A 21,282-nucleotide genomic window follows, 5' to 3' on the forward strand; every position below is an offset into this window, starting at 1 on the left:
ATATAGATAGATAGATAGATAGATAGATTGATAGTTCAGCTTGATAAACAATGACCCAATGCCCAAACAAACACTTTCAAGTCACTAATAAAATTGAGCTTATTCATACGCAGCTCAGTACATACATTTAGATTCAAATCATTTACAACCGTTGGAGAAATCTCATTATTAACAAAGGTAAACAGGCCTAAGCAGCATCAGATACCACCGATGAAACCCGAATAGCTGTGTAACAATTGATTCCGGCAGTAGCAAAAGAACCAGCCTGCATTCTCTACAGGCTTCAGGAATAGAGTTCCTCCGTAGAATTTTACTACATATAGCTACAACTCAGATCTTCTATTACACAACAGAAGCTGACAATTATGAAGAAGAAAAAATGGGCCGGTTAAGTCACTAAATAATGAAGAGAGAATAAACTAATGATGATTATGAAATTACAGCGTACTGTAATAAAATTTGTTAACACAGTATCCAAACTGTAATAAAATCCCTACTATTGGACGCAAGGAAAATTTTCTTGTTCATGTACAGTGGGAAAAGAAAAGGTACCTTATGATCTATGAAAAAAAATTCAAAAATTCTCTTCATCCTCAACAAACTGCAACAAATGCCGCAAAATTGATAGTCTTTGATTCACAGGACCTTGTATTTTCACTTCCAAAACACTTCTGATGAGCCTGCAGTACAACCTCTCCAGCTGTGGAACCCCATAATTTTCACTGCGCTCTATCAACTTGTCCTTGACTGCTCTAATCTGCTCCGCAATCTCGGTATTGTTTATCTCTGACTCTTGAAGAAACTCTCCCTGAGAGTTTCTGGCATCCATTCCTGATGCCTCTGTAAGTTCAGAATCAGGAGGGTTTTGAGATTCATTTGCTTCTGCTTCTTGGGCTGAATTGATAATGGTGGTTGTTTGGTTTGATGGCTCCGTTTCCGATGCACTTTTTGATTTATCTTCAGCGGTTGAAACTGAATTGACGCGAAATGGATAAATCAATAATAAAATAATCCAAACATTCAGTGGAAGTATGTATAACAGGGCATCCAATTGGGAAACAGAATTGATTTCAAAGTGTACTTCATTTAAAAGTTTGGCCAGATTGACCTCACCTTTATTTGCATTCTTTTATATTTATATCTAAAAGTTTGGACAGTGCTTGATTAATATTTTGTTTAGTGCTATTGTTCATGATATTTTTAATAATTTGGACATCACATTTGATTAGTGTCTTTGTATTTAAATTTTAATAACACTCCAAATACTTTTTGAGTGTTTTTATTCTTTCAAGTCATGAATTCCAGCCAATGACCTTGCACACCACACCGGCAGCCCAACACCTGCAGCTGGCGAAGCCTGTGCTTGTCGCAGGCAAATCCTGAGCCTGTTGACTTCAAGAGGAAGGGAAATGCGAGTAATGAGAGGAAGAACGAGCCTTACATGGAGGCCAAGAAGTGCATACAAGTTCTGAGGAAATGAAGGGATTATAGTAATTCATCATTAAAAAAAATATGGTGAATTAACGAGGGCCGTGAAAAGAGTGATGTTGAGGAGGGCACCTACAAGTTTTTTTTTTTTTTTTTTACTCTTTTCCTAAATTCCAAAATAGAGAAAGTAATTGAGCAAAGAGTTAAAGATGAGGACAAACGAGGAGCATACAGATGGAAATTGGTCAAAGCATGCCAAAGTTTTTCTAGCCAATGGAGTAAAAAATGCATCAATCCATAGTTGTCCACAATATACAACATCACATCATTAGCAATGACGTTCAGATAGGGATTACTGGCTTAAAAAAATAAATAGAAGCAATTTTCTTGAGGTTTTGAGGTGGTTGGTAGAGAAAGAGCGACAGAGAGAGGAGAGAGAGAAATCCAAATAGTGAGAAAAATAGGTTGGTGGTTGCCTAGTGAAGATTATGCAAAGATAAGCTGTACAACCTTATATCAGAAAAGATAGAAGCACTGGATAAAGAATCTAATACCATGTGGGAAAATTATAGGATATTATGTTTTCTTTATTGATTATGGTTGTACAAATTTGCATATACATAGGTAAGAAAAAAATAGAAATAAAAGAGAACATAATAAAAGAGAATGTCCTCAATAATGAAAATATATTACAATAATAAATAATGGGTATTTCTTTAAATATTTAGCAGATTTGATAATATAGATATGGCAACAACTAACATTGCATCTATGCTGATATCATTCTACCAACAGCAATGACCGTGCCACCACCATCTTCTAAATTGCAAAATAAATGGACTTATTTGATATTCAATAAAAAAAGCTTTATCTAAAATAACAAACATACCATTTTCATATCAAAAAGATAAAACAATTTTAAAATACAAAAAAATGATCATAAATGGCCCTAATTAGCTGCATTATTATCCCATATACATAAAATACATCTAATGGTGAGAATCAGTACAGGGGTAGAGACACAAATTTCATCTTTACAATGTCACCATTTCCATGGCTTAAAAACTCAGCAAGCTAGCTTAAAGCATCATATAATAAATCAATAAAATCCTTTTTACCGCCAAGTTTTTTTATAAGAAAGAACAAAAATCGATGTTCTTTAAGCCAGTTAAGTTTGCCTATTGTTGTCCTATTAATTAAGAACGTTTGCAATATATTACACCAACATAGCACGTAACATCACCATCAAACTTACCCTGTGACCATTGACGTACAATTTATTCCCATCATAAATCAGTCTCCTGGATAGCAACCTAAGTAGCTCTCCAGAAGGCCTCAATCATGATTCCGTAAATGCTCTTGAAGCCAAAATCCATGAGTTGAACCACCTTGGCTAGAATCAATAATTGGTGGAAACAAAGGGCCAAAGTTTGATGGCTCAAAAGGGGACTCTAATTCGAGCTTCTTCCACTCTACTGCTACTGCTCGCCTCAGATCCAACAGGATAAAAGGTCTCAAGCTCGAGGATGAGTCCAGAACAGAGGATCCCGAAGTTATAAAGGCTGCATTTATTAACTATTTCCAATGCAAATGGAAAGCTAATTGCGTTGATTCTACAAACTGGTTCAGGTTTGAAGATGAGAAATGCATCAGCCCTGCTTAGGCTAGGATGCTAGAAAGTGACGTTAAAGAGGAGGAAATTGTGGCTGCTGTTAAGAGTTTGGGTTCCAACCGCATACCAGGACGTAATGGGCTCACGGCCTCCTATAAGCATTATTGGGACATTGTTGATAAAGAGGTGGTTAGTGCTATCTCTGAATTCTTTAAGAATGGCCAAAAGCCCCCAAACCGGAAGGAAACTCCTAGCACACTTATATCGAAAAAGTGCAATGCTGAAACTCCTATAAACCTATGTCAAACTCTTTACAAAATTGTGGCCAAAATTAATGTTAACAGGCTTAAAGCCATTTTTTCCCCCACAGGCTGCCTTTGTTCCTGAGAGATCCATTTCAAGGCACTGCCTTTAGGCCAAGAAATGATTAACCATTTCAAAAATTCTTCCTCTTCTATGGGATTAATGGCTCTCAAAATTGACATGGTACAGGTTTCTGATAAGATGAGCTAAGAAACTCTCCAGATTGTGTTGGAAAGGAAGCGGTTCCCTCCCAAATTCAGGAGATGGATTGCTGGCTGCATGCTGTATCCCAAATTCGGTCTCCTCATCAACGGCAATATCTCTCCGTGGATTGTTACGGAATGCGGGCTTCAACAAGGTTTCCCCCACTCTCCCTATCTTTTATTATTTGCTCGAAACTTCTTTCTATGGCTGGTTTCCCCCACTCTCCCTATCTTTTATTATTTGCTTGAAACTTCTTTTTACGGCCTTTTGGCAAGGTCATCATAACCTGGGGGTCAGCATTACAACCTCGGCCACCATCTCTCCCATCTTTTATATGCTCACAATATGCTAATTTTCTCGGAGGCAAACTTGAGGGCGGCCAAATCAATTCAAGTCCTCCAAAATTACATCAACTGGACTGGGCAAAAAGTTGATGCTTCGAAATCTTCTGTTATGTTAAGCAAAACCAAAGCTATGCAACGAAGAAGAAGAATTACCAACTTCTTTAATTATAGGAAAGTGGAAGAGCTTGATTTACTGGGCATTCCCATTTCCCTTAAAAAGATCAACCGCTCCAGCTTTCAAGGCCTTTTGCAAAAAGCTCAAATTCAACGCATGGATGCTTAGACATCTTTCTTTGGTGGGAAGGACTACCCTGATCAGATCCTCGATTGTCTCTATGCCTTGCTATCTTTCGACCCATAGTGAGGTGCCCATGTCTATTCTTTGTAATATTGAGAAAAAATGTTGCAACATCCTCTGGAACAAGGATTCCAATTTGAAGGGTATGCATTATGTGGCTTGGGACGACATTTGCAAACCCACTGCTATGGGTGGTCTTGGGTTCCATGCTCCAACCCCATTGGATTGGCTCTTTGTGGGGTCGTATGGCATTACCTCTCCAATCATAACTCTTTAATGCATGAGTCTAGAACCAAAATATGGACTCAATATTTGGAATGCTAATATCCGACGGGAAGATTCTATCACGTGGAAGGTTATTGTGCTGGTGCGCATGCCCTCAAGAGTACTTTTAGATGGAAAGTTTGTAATGGCAAAGATATCAACATTTTTAATGATATCTGGGTGCTCTCTACGCCTTTTGCCAAATGGCCAGCACTGGGTGGTATTCACACCCCTCCCCCCACCGGGTCCACCATCCTTCCATCCCACATAGGAGGTATTCCCATGGTGCTCCGGGATGAATTGGGTATGGTTTTTTTTGCTACTGGAATGCCCTTTAAACATTGGGACAGCACTATGGTAGAACTTCGAGCTATCTCCTCTATCAAAGACTTTATTGAGCCATGAATGTATGAAGTAAAAGGTATTATCATCTAACAACTTTAACATAATTTCCTCCCTTCAACAAGGCAAACTCAAAGAAGTATGGAAAGCTCAATGGTGAAATTTTTTTCCTTTTTGTTAACATATTGATACGAAAAGAAATATAAGTGCAGAGTGGATGAAATTAACTTTATAATATGAAGTTAACTTTAGTGAACTTGATTAATTTTAAATTTATAACTCTTCATAAACAAGTGCAGAGATTGGATGAATTTTACTCTGAGCTTTAGATAATATATTTTCTCTTAAATATTTTACTTTTTTTTAGTTTTTTTGATGTTTTTGTATATGCATATTTCTTTATTTGAGTTTAGGGCCCAAATTAATTAGCATAAAATTTAAGAGCATTTTAATAATAGGATCCTCTCCAGCTGAAATTTTTTTATCAACACAATCGAATTATTTAAATAACTTAATTTTACTTGTTTAGACCTTGTTGACTCTTGTTTATTTAATTGCGGAAGATCATGGTTTATTTTACTAGTTTAGACCCTGTTGCTTCTCGTTTATTTGCTTGCAGAAGATCAAGGCCGTGATTTTATACATAAAAATAAATTTATTTAAGAATCCATCATGTTATAGACTCTGTCAGCTATACTTCAAAAGCATAGGATCAAGTCTAAGAATTCAAGACTTGTGATTACATCTGATTGAACAACATTAGAAGCCATTTTCAAACATAGCATTAGGGTGTCTCTTTTTCTTTATAAATGAATATTCAATCTTTTTGCTAGTGTTTTTTACTATAGCTCTTATGAGAAGGATTACATTGAGTAACTGGAACCATCTCATCAACTGCAGTCCCGATGAGAAGGAACAGATAAGGAAATAGTACTCTATATTATTAATTCTAGTCTTTGTAAGGAGATTCAAATGTGCTAAATGAGACTTAAAACTTTATCTTATAGACAAAAAAACTTCCTCAAGAATGCCCATAAACATCATGGCTTTTGATTTTTGAAAAAGAAATTGCAGAGTTCAAAATTCTTGCATGTTTCTAAAGATGAATTAAATTTAAGTTTGAATTTATTTTTAGAAAGTACAACATGTTCAAGTTGCGCATTCAACGTGCTGGCCAAAGCACATGTAGGCATTCAATATTGATGTGCATGCATTTTGGTGGACCTACATAATATGCTTACATTTTTTTAATGCATTTGAATTAAACATTTGTATAATGCAGTAGCACACTTTTCAATGCTTTTGAAAAGTGCCTAGTAATTTGTGCAAATTATCAATAGGTTTAACTATTTGCACAATAGATTGTAATTATGACACATTTAGTGTTTCACATTAATTTTTTTTTTTTTTTGAAATAACCTCATTCTATCCACTTGCGTGCAAATGTTGTAGATCTGCTGGTGTCAAAGCATTCTAAGTTCTTATTCAACATTTAAAACAATGAATTTTGTTTCTTGCAATTGATTCACATGAATGTTCAATTGTCGTAAGACTTTGATTCTTTGCAATTATTTTAATATGACTTGCTTGCTATTTTGAATGTTTGTTTCTCTATGCGATTTTAATTCAATTGTTTGTCATGCTTTTATATATGCTCGCACTAGTAGCAAGTTGGTAACAACCGCGTACACGCAACCTTGCTTTTTTCTTTTTCTTTGTTTTATTTTCTTCCTCCTTTTTCTTCTTTCTTTTCTTCTTTTTTTTATTTTTGCTAGTTTCAATTTTATTTTCTACCTCAAATCTAATCTCCCATGAACAACCAGTCTTCTTGCACGCCATCATTCCCATTGAGGCCTTAAAAGGAGTTCCTGATGCAGCTTCTCCTCCTCCACTTATCTAATAAGAGCATATCACGATTCCCTCCTTCTCAATGTTGTTGGGACCATCGATTGCCTTCTTTAAGCTCCCGTTCACTTCTAGTTCCTTCACGAGCTGCTAGACCCGCCGATTGCCTTCTCCAGCGAGCACAGATATAGACTGACTGACTTCTTCATTGCTAAGGTTTTCAGGAAATGGGTAGGGGTACCAAAGGAGAGTGAGAGAGTGAACACGCAAGTGAGGGAAAAAGTTCGAGCAAATGAATGGGGATTCATGAGCAAAGATGGGTCGTTTCAGGTTTATAGATATAGATATATATATATATATATATATATATATATATATATATATATGGCCCTCTAATCCTCACATCCCGCTCAAGACGTGAGCACGGCATAGGGATGGGAGTTGTCCTAAACCCCCTTGTTTTATATTTTTAAATATAAATTAGTCAACAACCGCCACAAAAACTCTCATGCATTAAGCTTAGTTTTCTAGGCAATTCATCTTTCCAATTCAAAATGATGTGACATCCCACCGTCTTCTATGGTAGCAATATGTATACCATTGAAACTTTCAAACAAATAATTTTAAACACTTTAAGACAATAATAATTTGTGGAACTACGTAACATGCATGACTTGCAACAATATGAGAATCATATAATAGGGTTAGCTTAAATAAAGTTTTAAAACTGAAAAAAAATGATATTGATCACATAAAATTCAATACACATTGACATAAATGGGGGAAATTCTGAGTCATGATTGATTTTTTAGCTATTGAATTCTGTGTAAGGATTAGATAGTAGGATTTTTAAATTTTCATAAACTAAAATCAACTTCTAAATTTTACCATGAAAATAATAAATAGTTTCCTCATTCTTCTTCAACAATAATTATAATAGCTATTCACAAGCCATGCCTCGACACAAGTTTTCCTTCTTTATCGTTTATCATGCGTAATGCATTCAACCCACAATACACAATTCGACACAAGTTTTCCTTCTTTATCGTTTATCATGCATAATGCATTCAACCCACAGCATCTTCCTAGTACACCACTGGGTAAAGGGCATTCAAATAGCCAGAGAACTCTTAAGACATTAGAGCTAACTACCTGTTATCTGGATCGATTTCTACATCAGTTTTGGCGAACAAAGCAACGCAGGGAATCAAGACTCGCAACAAATAAAGAATTTTACAACCCTAACCCTTGGTATTTCTAACTTTTGAATTAAGTGTCAAAATAGTCTCCACATTATTTACATGAGGTCATTTTAGTCCTGGAGTCTATATATTTGTCAAATTAGTCCTTATAATCTTATAATATAGGCCAAAATGAACCACAGCGAGGACTATTTTAGCCCTCGCTAAGAGAATATGGGGATTAAATTGACACTTTTATAGACTCTAAGATTAAAATGGCTCTCTACAAAGACTTAAGGGACAATTTTGACACTATTTTCTCTAGCTTATATAGTAGTCTACCAAGATTTTACAAGAGAATAAACATTACATATCACAATGCATCATAACTACAAGCATTTAAATGAGTCCACAAGCATAAACGAGAAAAAGTAGATAATTTTCCTCGTAGGAAAGTCATAAAATAAATACAATATAAAATACCTGGCAGCTCATTTTCAACATTTTTTCTTGGCTTTTTTAATGCCTCATAACTTTGTGACAAGTTGACTTCTGGCTGGGCATGGCGAAGGCGTGCGCTTGATCTAGTAACAGTAGTAATTTGAACAACAGGTGCTGATGGAATACCTAGCCCACCAACATCATCGGGCATATGAACTGGACCCCCTTGAGCAGCAATTTTGTCACAGCATGAGATCAAAGATGGGTCCATTTGTGACAACATACCTTGCACCTGATAAACAATATTGGCCTCTTTATTAAAATGAGAAATGGCACACTCCAAACATTGATTCAATAAGTAAATAAAATAAATAAATTTGGATCATACCACATCACGGAGCTCATAAGCCTTGCTAACAATCCTAGCACCATTATAGTCATCTCCATTAAAAACCTACATAAGAACCAACAAAAAGAGTTAGAAGCTGAGCAAAATAAGCAACCCATCAAAAGCACATTTGTTGGTTACATACAGATTTAAAAACTTCAGGTGCTTATTCTCGGGTACAAACGGGTAACAGATTATAATACAAGAGAGTAAAAAAAGAAGGAAAAGAACCATTCCGATAGTTGTAATGTTCTCGTACCTAGAAACATACCTTAGCATTCATGACAATGAGGTCAATGTCTTGCACAAATAACGAAAGATTAGGATACTGTCCAGAGTCTACTTTCTGCAAAATAGTAGCCATGTCTATGGGATTTTGGATGATGGAACGATAGTTGGGAGCATCCTCATCAGAGACTGGGTAGTGAAACATGCTGAAACGCTTGTCGTACAAAATCCTGAAAGAAGAGATATTGTTAAAATAATTTCATAAAAGTCTTTAGTGATGCATAATATAACAAGAATTTTTTTAACCTTGAGGATACCTTCCAACTTTAGCAGTAAGCTATGTTAATTCATCTAAAATGTGAAATGGGACATTAGGCTACCAGCGGATCCGAAAATTATCTTACTCATGGCTGTCGTTTTATAATAACAGGCAATTAATTTACACTAAACTCAACTGCTATTTTCCCCATCTTAGCACAAAGACTCTACCGACCAACAAGCAGTTCACAGATTATAAGTAGTTGATCCATGAAGATAATCAGTCCAATTTGCTTTGGCAAGGTTTTTCACCTTAAAATTCAGTTCGTACATTTTTCAAGGTTCACCCTGGATCAGATCTTCCTTCGTACATTTTTCAAGGTTCACCCTGGATCAGATCCCAAGATATTTCCTTTCTATGCTTAATTGCTATCATCAAGAAAATCCACAACTTGCCATCTTATTAAATAAGAAACGTCTTTGTAAAGAAGAAAAATATCAACTTCAAAGATATATGTCAGAAACAAAGTCGTCAATTAATTACGCTTAATTAGAACAAAGCGCTCCCAAAAAAAAAATGCCAGAACAAGCCAAATGCATTCCAAATACACAACTCTTCAAACAAAGGAAGATAAAATGATGCCAATTGGAAATGGCTTGAAGATGCCTCATGAAATTCTTGAAAAAGTTTTCAACAATAAATGGGGGCTCTCAAAAATCGTCAGGCTACCAAAAAGTTGGAAGAACTAAAGCATTACAATTTATTAGTTATGTAATTTGTTGGTTTGTTTCTGTGAACAGGACTGAACAGCATACCGGTTACAAACATCACGGAGGCACATACGTAATCGGCGAAGGGCGTGTTGCTCAGCTTCTGCCTTGGCCTTTAATTCTGACGTCTTTGGACCACTTGGTTCCTTTGGTGCCTTCTGAAGCTCAGGAACGGAGTCTGGTTCTTTAGATTTTCTAGCTGCTACTTTCGGTACGGTGAAAATGGTTTCAGCAACTTGATCTACAAACTTGGACCTGTCTTCTAAGGTAGGTCGGTCCACTGTATACCTATTAAATAAAAAAGTAGCATCAATTGAAAATTGAAGTTGAGAAAAATTAGAATACAAACAAGACAGAAGAACTTACATAGGCGCGCATACACAGAAAATCTACTAGCAAATTTAATAATTTAACTACAGTGGTTATGACAATGACAAATCATGTAAAGATGGAAATCAAATACTGCACGAAGATAAAATTTAACAATAAAAATCCCTTCCACGACTAATTATTTCCTAATAAATAACCGCTTAGTTGTAAAAATATAACTTTTAATATTCAAACTCCAAGGATTATCTTCGACCTTGAAATAAAAATAGATAATTTGCCAGGAATGCTACCTCAAAAGATCCTCAAGGATGCCATAAGGGAAGACAAAGGCATAAGAACCTACTTTAAGTTGGCTTTCCTCCCTTAATTATTTAGAAAATTGACATTCAAAATCTCCTAACGAAATCAGTGGAAAAAATATAAGAGGGCTTAATTTTATTGATGTAAAGAGGGGTATAAATACCCATTACAGGACTCGATGGTAAGGAAAGCAATAAAAAACAAAATACATTAGATAAGAAAATTAATAATAACAAATATAAGAGGCAAACAATCTCTCTAATTAAGGAGAAAAATAAATAGAAAATCCTAAGATCCCTCATACAATTTATAACCCTTTAAATATAGAGTTATAACAAATATGGAATACAATCATAATTATTTTTGAGATCTTTTAACACTCTCCCTCAAGTTAACATTAAGATATCTTTCAGAGCTAGCTTGCACACTAAACCGTAGAACTGGTTTTTTTGATGACCTTTTGTTAGAATATCCGTTCCTTGGTCGTTGGAAGGAACATACACCATGTAGATATCTCCTCTGTCAATTTTTTCTTTGATGAAGTGTTTGTCTATCTCTACATGCCTTGTTCTATCATGAAGGACAGGATTTTGGGCGATAACGATGGGAGATTTATTATCACAGTACACCTTTATTATTGATGACTATGAATTTTTAACTTCTTGAGAATTCTTCTAATCTATAGAACTTCACATATCCCATGAGTTATAGATCTGAATTCAGCTTCAGCGTTGCTTCTTGCTACGACACTTTGTTTCTTGTTCCTCCAGGTTACTAAGTTTCCTCCTAGAAAAGTGCAGTACCCTGAGGTTGACCTTCTATCTGTAACACTCCCAGCTCAATTTGCATCTGTAAATGATTCTACCTGTAAGTGGTCATTTTTCTTGAACAGTAATCCTCTTCCGGCGTTCCTTTCAGATACCCAAGGATCCGATAGACAGCCTCCAAGTGATAAGTATATGGAAAAGTGATAAGTATTTGGAAAATGCATAAACTGACTTACCATGCCAACAGCAAAGGCTATATCAAGATGAGTGTGTGACAAGTAGATTAGTCTTCCCACCAGTCTCTGATATTGTTCTTTATTAACGCCATTTATTTTATTTGTCACTTGTAACCTTTTATCAGTTCAATCGGGATTTCAGCTGTTTTGCACTCAAGCATTCCGGTTTCACTAAATAAGTCGAGTAAATAATTTCGCTGATTAAATAAAAATCTGGCAAACCCAATACCAATAAAGTACTTTACATCTCCCAGTTCGCTGATTAAATAAAAATCTGGCAAACCCAATACCGATAAAGTACTTTACATCTCCCAGATTTTTAATCTCGAATTATGTGGCCAATTTTTCTTTCAATGTCTCAATTTCCCTAGCATCATCTCCTGTAAGGATAATATCATCGACATAGACGATGAGTATAGCGAGTTTACCAGTTTCTGAATGTTTGTAGAATATAATATGATCAGCTTGACTCTGAGTGTATACATACTTTGTAATCACCTTTCCAAACCTCTCAAATCTGGCGCAAGGAGATTGTTTGAGCTCATACAAAGATTTCTTCAATCTGTACAGTTCCTTTTATGGAGCCTCTTCCTGGTAGAAACTAGAGGTTCTACAGTTGTATTATGTGGTATTTCGCCCCCTGTATTAGACAAGATAATTTCAGGTATCTCTTGACTAGGATTCTCCTATTTTTTTTTTATTTTCAACAACTATTTCTGGCTCTTTGTTTTCACGGACTTCAGGTGTACTTGGTGTTAGAACAATTCTTGATAATGGATTAAAAACTTGCAAAATATCATCTTCTCCATCTGTATTATACTTCTCCTGAAGTGTGTTTTTGTGAAAGTAGGGAATTTTTTCCATGAAGATCGCATCCATACTAATATAAGTTTTTTTTGTGACAGGATTAAAGCATTTGTAACATTTTTTATTTGAAGCATATCCAAGAGAAATACATGTTTCAGATTTTGGATCTAATTTTGATCGGAATTTATTTGGAATATGAACGAAACATGTGCATTCAACGATTTTTAAAGAAATATTTGAAGACATTCATAGAATTGAAAAACTGTTTTTCAGTTTGTTTAGAGTTGTAAATTGTAAAACTCAAGTTGGCATTCGGTTTATTAAATATGATATTATTAAAACAGCGTTCCCCAATAAATATTTAGGAATGTTCATTGAAAACATAATAGCCCGAGCAACATCAAGTAAATGTCTATTTTTTATTTCAGCAATTTCATTTTTTGTGGGGCGTCACGACAAGCAGATTGATGAATTATGTCTTTATTTATTAAGAACTCCTCTAAACATTCATTAAAATATTTAGTTCCATTGTCAGATCTAAGGATCCATATTCTAGTTTCAGATTGAGTTTCAATCATACTGTAAAAATCTTTAAAAAATTTTTCAACTTCTTATTTTTTGCTTATAAGATAAACCAAACATATTCTGGTATGATCGTCAATAAACATCACAAATCCTTTTTTTTTCAGATAATGTTTTGACTTTTGAAGATCCCGAAATATCACTATGGATCATGAAAAAAATTTTTTAAGGATAGTATGATTTTGGAGCAAAATTTATGCAATGACATTTTGTCAAATAGCATGTTTCACATTGAAGTAAAGCACAATTAACACCTTTAAACAAATTAGGAAATAAGTGTCTTAAATAAGAAAAACTTGAATGGCCTAGTCTAAGATGCAATTCCATTATTTTTTCTAATGCAGGATTTGAACTCATACTGCTGTAAGCTTGAGTGTTGTATGCTTGAACCATTTTTTTACTAGGAATAGTCTCCTCAAAGTAGTAAAGTCCTATCTCTTTAGCTCTCCTAATCATCATCACCGATTTCTGGTCTTGAAAAACACAAGATTCACAGAAAATTACACGACAATTAAAAGCCTTTGAAAGTTTGCTGACAGATTGAAGGTTACATTTGAGTTTTGGAACATGGAGTACAGATTTAAAACATATACTCTTGGACAAGTTAATGTTTCCTTTTTCAGCAATGGAAGAGAAACTACCGTCAGCAATACTTTTCATGGCCAGAACATGGGATGTATGAATGAAATAAATAGTGTAAATTTGTCATATGATCAGAAGCTTCTAAATCAATAATCCAAGGGCTTAGGTTTCTCCCTATATGTACCATTGAACAATTTGGAGTACCAGTAGCCAAACTGGGGTTTAGCAGATTCAGGAGTTGATCGATTTGCTCTTTGCTAAATGGGTTTGTTGGTTCGGCAGTAGTATTTGCATTAGGTGACTTGCGTTTGTTTCTTTGCGTTTGTTTCTTGGCTTCCAATTCTTGGCTTCCAATCTGCAGGTTTACCATGGAGGTACCAGCAGGTTTCTTTAGTGTTTCGTGACCTGTTGCAATGATCACACTACACCCGTGGTTTCTCCTCATTCTTCTGTGAATATGGAACAGTCTGCTTACTGATATGAACTTTAGAATGGAATGTCGAGGACTCAGGCATGCTGGTAGGAGTAGATTTCTTATTGAGCATCACTCCTCTTCGAGTTTCTTCGCGACGGACTTCTGAGAAAGCCTCATGGATTGAAGGCATGGGATTTCTCCCAATAATTCTGCCCCTTACCTAGTCAAACTACTCACTAAGTCCAACAAGAAATTTAAAAATTCTATTTGCATCAACTTCATCAGGACACTTCCACTCTTGATCATTAAACAGGTCAAGTTCTTGTCATATGCTCTTCAAAGAATTAAAGTATTTTGTGACAGAATCATTACATTGACGAATATCATCAAGTTTCAGGGAAAGTTCATAAACCTGAAATTGGTTACCCATATCTGTATACATTTGGACAACATTCTCCTAGAGTTCTTTGGTAGCAGAGTAACACATATAGTTTGCGTCTATCTATTCTTCCATAGAGCTTACCAACCATGTCATTATCATGGAATTTTCTGCATTGCAAGTTGCATGGGATGGATCTGTAGTGGTTGGCTTACGGACTTCCTCTGTTAGGTAGTCTATCTTCCCTCTTCCTCTAATGTACATCCTCATCGATTGTGATCAACGTAAAAAAATTATCACCATTGAGACGGCTTGTGGTGATCTGGACTAGAAGATTTTCGGTGGTTCTAGAGGAAGGTGGTGCGGACGCAGATGACAGGGTGGAGGCTGGATAGACATAGCGGAATCATTTGTAATTTCAGACATGATAGAAGGAAGAGACTGTACGGCTTTGCAGGAGGAGGAAGAAGTCCCGCTCAGGAAGAAGCTTCCCCGGTGGAAGCCACAGGTTACGCAAGAAGCGACTGCACAGGAAATGGCTGTGCAGGAGGAAGCCTGTGCAGGTAGACGTTTCAGCGGTTGCGCGAATTTTTTCGGTCGTCTCCACTGTTCCGCGATTCGTGAATTTTTGGACAGCAGTGGCGAAACAGCAAGCTTTAGCAAGCAGCGGCAAAATAGAAAGCTCTGGCAGACGAAACAGAAACCTTCGGCAGGCTAGGGTTTTTTGGAATTTTTTTATTCCTGCTCTGATACCATAAAATGAGTGGAAAAAAATAAGAGATTAATTTTATTGATGTAAAGAGGGGTATAAATACCTATTACAGGACTCACTGATCAGGAAGCAATAAAAAACAGAATACAGTAGACAAGGAAAGAAATAATAACAAATATAAGAGGCAAATAATCTCTCTAAATAAGGAGAAAAATAAATAGAGGATTCATAGATCCCTCATACAATTTATAATCCTCTAAATATAGAGTTATAACAAATATGAAATATAATCATAATTATTTTCGAGATCTTTCAACACCTAAAAGTAACTTTTTCATCCTCATTGCAAGAGCGCAAACAAAACAAATGATTGATAAAGGGCATACACATTGCGAGGAGAAAATATGTAGGTTGAATCTCCATCTAGCTCTGACAAAGGTTCAGATGATGTTCCCAATAATATAATAGGAAGCTGTGATGGCAACTCCTCCAAAAGGGTCATCAAGACAGCCTTGAGTTGTTGATGAGCCTGAGGCATAAAAGCACATGATTCAGATTAAAGAATACTGTAACATTTCTTCAAATTAACTATAGATCTGCTTACCGTTTCCCACCAAAGTTGAAATTGAGGCAAGAAAAGAACCGAAGGAGATGTTCGTCTTGCTTCACTGAATATGTGTACCAAAGCCTCCTCTGGTGTCTTTGCACTTGGATCAGAAAGAAGAGAAGGAAGCCCAAGTGAATGAACTGGAAATTTCTCCAATTCATGCAAGATAGCAGGCCCAATATGATCCTGTTCAACAAGAATTTATGTAAATTTAAACAATCAAATCATAATTAAACTAATAATGAAGTCATATGGGAAAATTTCCCGGAAAAATACCAGCCCAGAACTTTCATCACCACAAATCAGGAGACGAGGCCTATAAACAAGAGGGATTGTAGGACCATATGAGAATACAGATAGTTTGCTGATATCCGAAGTTAAAAGAAAAGGAAATATGTCGGCTATATGCTTCATGATTCTCTGGACATGTATTTGTAAGAATGAAGAAACAATTGGGGACAGCGGTCTTGAATGCACAATGGAACCCCTATGAGCTGCAGGAGTAATTGTAGACATAGCTTCCAGGAAATGAAATTGTTGCACGTTAATAGAATTGACATCTATGACAAACTTTTCATCACTCGTGTAGACTTGAGGATACTTTTCACGAAATGCCCTGATGGCCGCTTCTGTACATAAGGCTTTCAAATCAGCTCCGCAATATCCTACACAACTGGCTGCAAGTTCCGCTTTTAGCTCTTCTGAAGGAGGCTCCTTCCATTTACGTGTATGAATGTCCAATATTTCTGCACGTGCCTTGCAACCAGGAAGAGGAAAATTGAATTCTCGATCAAATCGACCAGGACGACGTAGTGCTCCATCAATAGCATCAATCCTATTAGTTGCCCCAATTAAAACAACTTGTCCACGTGAATCAAGGCCATCCATTAAAGCAAGTAGAGTTGAAACAATAGAATTGTGAATCTGTTCCTGCTTGCTGGACCTAACTGGTGCAAGACCATCTATTTCATCGAAAAAGATTATTGATGGCTGATTTTTTTGAGCTTCCTCAAAAAGTAATTTCAGCTGCCTCTCAGCTTCTCCAACCCATTTGCTAAGAACATCAGCTCCCTTCCGCATATAAAAGCTAACTTTCTGGCCAGCCTTTGAGGCAGCACAAGCTAGTGCCCTAGCAATCAATGTTTTTCCCGTGCCTGGAGGGCCACAAAGCAAGACTCCTCTTGGGGGAGTAATGCTATAGTTAGCGAAGAAATCTGGGTAAAGTAAAGGGAAGAAAACCATTTCTTTTAGTGCATCAACGTATTCTGACAGGCCTCCAATGTCATCAAAACTTATACTCTCATCAACCTGCAGAGGTTGAACATCTGCCCCTCCCTTTGAACTTGGTCCAGCAGTTTGAACGCCCGAAGTAAGAGAAGCAAAAGTGTCACCTTGATGAGCCCAACCGGATGCGGCAACATTCAAACCCCATGCAGATGTTCCATGCATATCGAGACCACCAAAGAGCCATGGAGCTCCACTTTTTCCACTCCGCATCCATGGGATAATTGGGCCTTCGTCTAACTCGTCCACGAGAAGAGAATCATCTGAATCATCAGCTCTTGAAAAACGATGCTTCTTGTGAATTCGTGCCCCACTTTTCCTTGCATCTTTATTGTTTTTGGTACCCATTCCATGATGCAGTATCCTACGTGGTGTTTGTTTTCCATCTTTGTCAAGGGTCGATCTTCGAACTTCTGCACGATCCCGCAAATCATATCTCCTCCTCCCATCCTGTTCTTCAACATCTTCATCATCCTCATCTACTTCTACCTCATCACCTCCATCACCATCTGCTTCATCCTCCCCATCATCCTCAACGGCATTTCCATTTTCAGCTTCATCCTGATCTTCCTGTTCTTGTTCTTCAGGTTCTTCAGAACTTTCATGTTCATCTTCAGATTGCTGGTATCTTTGAACAGTTGCGCCTCCAACAGATTTTCTAGGACGCAGGCCTTCACGTCGTGGAAGACTATTGGAATTCAGTATTCGCCTACTCCGAGGGTAGGCGGACAATTCATTATGGCTAGCATTCTCACGTTGTGGAAGCCTCTTCGAATTGAGTATCTTTCTATCCCTGGGGGAAATGGACAATTCATCATGGCTGGCATTGATCTCTACCTTGCTTCTAGAAGAACGATACCTAGGTGCCTGCATGGAAACAGTACTATTAGTTTCAAAACAAGCAGACAAGAACAACATGAAAGGTGCCAGTATGAAGCTCCTCAGCAATCAAGCCAATAATTGACCTCTATAAAATTCTACACATGGAGGAATTCAAAACCTCACCATTAAATCATCATCTGTTCTGGAACTGTCTGTTCCATAATCCTCCAAATTAATAGACAGTTTTCTTTTCCTTGTAGAACGGCGAAGGTTTTTTGCAACAGGCTGCAGTCAAAAAATTTTACCATAAGAATGGCAGTACTACTTAAATACAAGAAGCTTGTACAATTTTCATAGAAAAGAAGTTAATGTTTGGCTAATATATATATATATATATATATATATATGAGTGGGTGCGTGTATGTGATACGTATATCGCATCAGATAAACTAAACTATTTTTTTTTACCATTGTACACGATCAAAAGCAGCATTAAAAAATGTCAAAGACTAACATGATTAAGCGAGGTTGTTGCTTGATTGAATAAGACACGCTTGCAATTTGAAGTCCAAACCTATGTAAACTTGAAGGAGAACAAAAGGCTTATCAAGCATTAATCGTGAGGTTTTAACACTTCAATGGAAGATGCAAATAACTATCAAAGATGACAAGAAGGGTTATTTTTTGCTATATGGCATGGTTAATTTCAAAAGCCTAGCTCCCTTAATAAATAGGATCACACCATCATCTCACGTTAAGATGCTCATGGCAAATACAAAAGTTATTGGCATATACTAACACCATGTCATCTTCATTAAAAAGTTTTTGTATGCTACAGACAGAAAAATTGGAAAGGTATAATACTGATTAAGACTTCAAAAGAAGTCATAGACTATAATATTCTATCCACCTGTGAAAATTGTCAGCATCACTAAGTATATCTAAGATGCCCGAATAATGTCTGGAGACATCTCAATTATGCTCATCATAGTTTTGCCAGAAACTCAACATAGTAAAAAGCATTCTTCAAAAAGCAATACATAAAGGAGACTTATAAACTCCTCTGCAATCACCTTAATGATCATCTCAAGGGGATGACTGAATCTGACCAGTCAATCTTTTTCAAAATAAAAAATAATAATAGTCAAATAAATTGAACTTGATTGACCAGGGCTCGTATGTTAACCTGATGGGCGTTATCAAGACACTCTGGTTATTCTGTCTCAAAGTTCAATTTCTTAGCAAGGACAATGTGCTCTCCAATGTTTCATCAAACAAGGGCAAAGAACCTTAGGATCTCGTGCATGCAGCTTTACTTTGGGAAACTCTATCCAGAGGCAAACCCCCATATGATTGATCAAATATTTCTTTTAAAATACCCCTCAGAAGACTGTGACTCTATGAGTATGCATGACATCAAGCCCTCCATTCTTCACCAACATATTAAATGCACTTAAAATGGAGAAGAGCCTAAAATCAATGGTAATATGCAATCATTGATGGCACATGATATTAAATATATGGCAATACTAAAAAATTTATCACCAACAAACGATACGACCTTGAAGACAAAAGGCAAGAATAAGTAAAAGTTAATTCAGAAAAGCTTTTTTTTTTTTTGGTAAAGCAGAAGAAACTGCCTTACATTGGCTGTGATAAAAGAAAGGAAAATAAAATTTTTCTCTATAATCCTAAAGTTGCTCCCTTAAATTAATGAGAGTTGGGGAAACGTTCCCTAACAAAAAAAAAAAAAAAGAAAAAAAAAAACCTTGATCTACCTAGTGAGTCTCTAACTCCCAATTTCAAAAGAACTATAGCAACAATAGCCGGCCACTTACCCTGCAAAAATATTAACTTCCTGACTACTAACGTAGTCAGAGAACTTTATTGTCCCTCCAAGCTGAGAACATGATGTGCATGGGATTACTTTCCTACAAGTTTGAAGGGTAACTGACCCATGTTATTCATCAATTGAATCGTAAAAAGAAGGGCTTAAACAAGTGACACTAATACTGATCCCTCAACTTCCGACCCACTCCAAAAAGAATCATCAAAAAGTATATTCCGCCTGAGCATACAAATAAAGCTCTCCATTTCAAGAAAAAGGTAAATCTAGACACTTATAGGGCACGAGAGGAACACCACATGGGGTCTTGGGAATGCTCAATCTTCAAGCCCACTAGATGGCACGCGTCACAGGTAGTGACATTGGACCCTCAAGATCCAAGAATAAACTTGAGGATCAGATTGTTCATTTAAAAGACACCTTAAAAGGATAGAAATGGCGACCAAGCTAAAATCAATGAGAACTCTAAAGGATCATTATTGGAATAAAAAACGACCAAGGCCTACCTTCTTTAGTGCTCTTGTCTCATCTGAAAAATATAATGAAAAATATTACTCCTAGAGTAAAATGACCAACTTAACTGAAATTATATTGAAATACCAGGCTTGTTTCCAAATGCAGTGGTCTACAAGACATACATCAATCCCAAAGTATACCACATATCAAGTGAGTGGATAGCTAATGAGACTTAAGATTAAACATAATTTCAATCAGGTGAAAGATATGTGCTGAATAGCAAAATTTTGTCCCCATAATGGAAAATGATGGCCAAATCCAAGTCGGCATTAACTTCTGAGAACTCAAAACAAAAGATGATTTCTCACTGCTCATAACAAAACATGGTTGAAATTACATCAAAGCATGATATGCTCTCATTCATAAAAGGGCCATAAGGCAGTAACCAAATCAAAATGGCACTAAAGGATGAGAGGCATACTTTTCTCCAACTCTCATCAATATACTACTATAAACTAGTGTTTTTCGACTTGAACAAGGGCGGAATAAACCTACCAAGGGCTATGACACATGACCTCATACACAAGAAGTGTTAAGTCAACAAATTTCTCTAAAAAAAGTGACACATGTCAAGAGCATATAAAAGATATAAGGATTGTATTTTAAGGAATTCTAAATTTCAATATTAAACAAAACCATAGAGATTTGTTTTGAGAGTTTAATCTAAAATTTATATTGGCTTTTTATTATACACCATAAGGACAAATGAAATCAGTTCTTTTAAAATTACAGCTATTTGGATATGCCACTGTAAAAAACCTTAAGATAGCTTGCCTTTATGTAGATGAAAGTAGCATTCATAAAGAGGTTCATCTCTAACTTCTCAAGTAGGTTTAAAACCTTAACCAGTTAAAGGAAAGACACCTTGACACCGATCTAGGGTTACTGGACAGTGTGGGAAAGTCAATGGGTGAGTTAAGAGAGTTGTAAGAAGGCGATGAAGGGGAAATTGAAGGCAATGGCAGAGAATTTATGCAACTTATGACTGAACAAAAGTCCAACAACAGCTACAATGGGTCGGCAATGAGGGTTGACGACATTGCAGCGCCGTCAAACGTCTAGGAGAGATCACTACTTACATCCAATTATGTTACAATCACAGCAACTAAGGCTCTGTTTGGTGCAGCTTTGTCCCTATGGTGCGGCGTCCCAACGTCATTTCCAGTCGTTTGGCGCGGCGTTGGAAGAGC

General features: G+C 36.4%; 1 protein-coding gene across 2 annotated transcripts in view; it reads right to left on the bottom strand.

Annotated features, from left to right (window-relative positions):
* Nucleotides 1-44: 44 nt before the first annotated feature.
* The window catches only part of LOC110029294 (ATPase family AAA domain-containing protein At1g05910), a 48,157-nt gene continuing 26,919 nt past the window's right edge, over nucleotides 45-21,282 (bottom strand). Inside the window, exons 4-13 of one of the 2 annotated variants that reach the window (XM_020731524.1) lie at nucleotides 17,914-18,015; nucleotides 15,901-17,775; nucleotides 15,622-15,810; nucleotides 15,404-15,546; nucleotides 9,953-10,195; nucleotides 8,922-9,108; nucleotides 8,651-8,716; nucleotides 8,305-8,554; nucleotides 553-972; nucleotides 45-356 (exon numbers count right to left, since the gene is read on the bottom strand). In XM_020731524.1, coding sequence (XP_020587183.1) covers nucleotides 575-972; nucleotides 8,305-8,554; nucleotides 8,651-8,716; nucleotides 8,922-9,108; nucleotides 9,953-10,195; nucleotides 15,404-15,546; nucleotides 15,622-15,810; nucleotides 15,901-17,775; nucleotides 17,914-18,015 — 3,453 coding nt within the window. In that variant the 3' untranslated portion in view covers nucleotides 45-356; nucleotides 553-574. Of the gene's footprint in view, nucleotides 357-440; nucleotides 973-8,304; nucleotides 8,555-8,650; nucleotides 8,717-8,921; nucleotides 9,109-9,952; nucleotides 10,196-15,403; nucleotides 15,547-15,621; nucleotides 15,811-15,900; nucleotides 17,776-17,913; nucleotides 18,016-21,282 lie in introns of those variants that run through there. The other variant, XM_020731523.1, reaches the window with a different exon arrangement.

The sequence above is a fragment of the Phalaenopsis equestris genome, unplaced genomic scaffold (assembly GCF_001263595.1).
Source record: "Phalaenopsis equestris unplaced genomic scaffold, ASM126359v1 Scaffold000556, whole genome shotgun sequence".
NCBI classification, from domain to species: domain Eukaryota; kingdom Viridiplantae; phylum Streptophyta; class Magnoliopsida; order Asparagales; family Orchidaceae; genus Phalaenopsis; species Phalaenopsis equestris.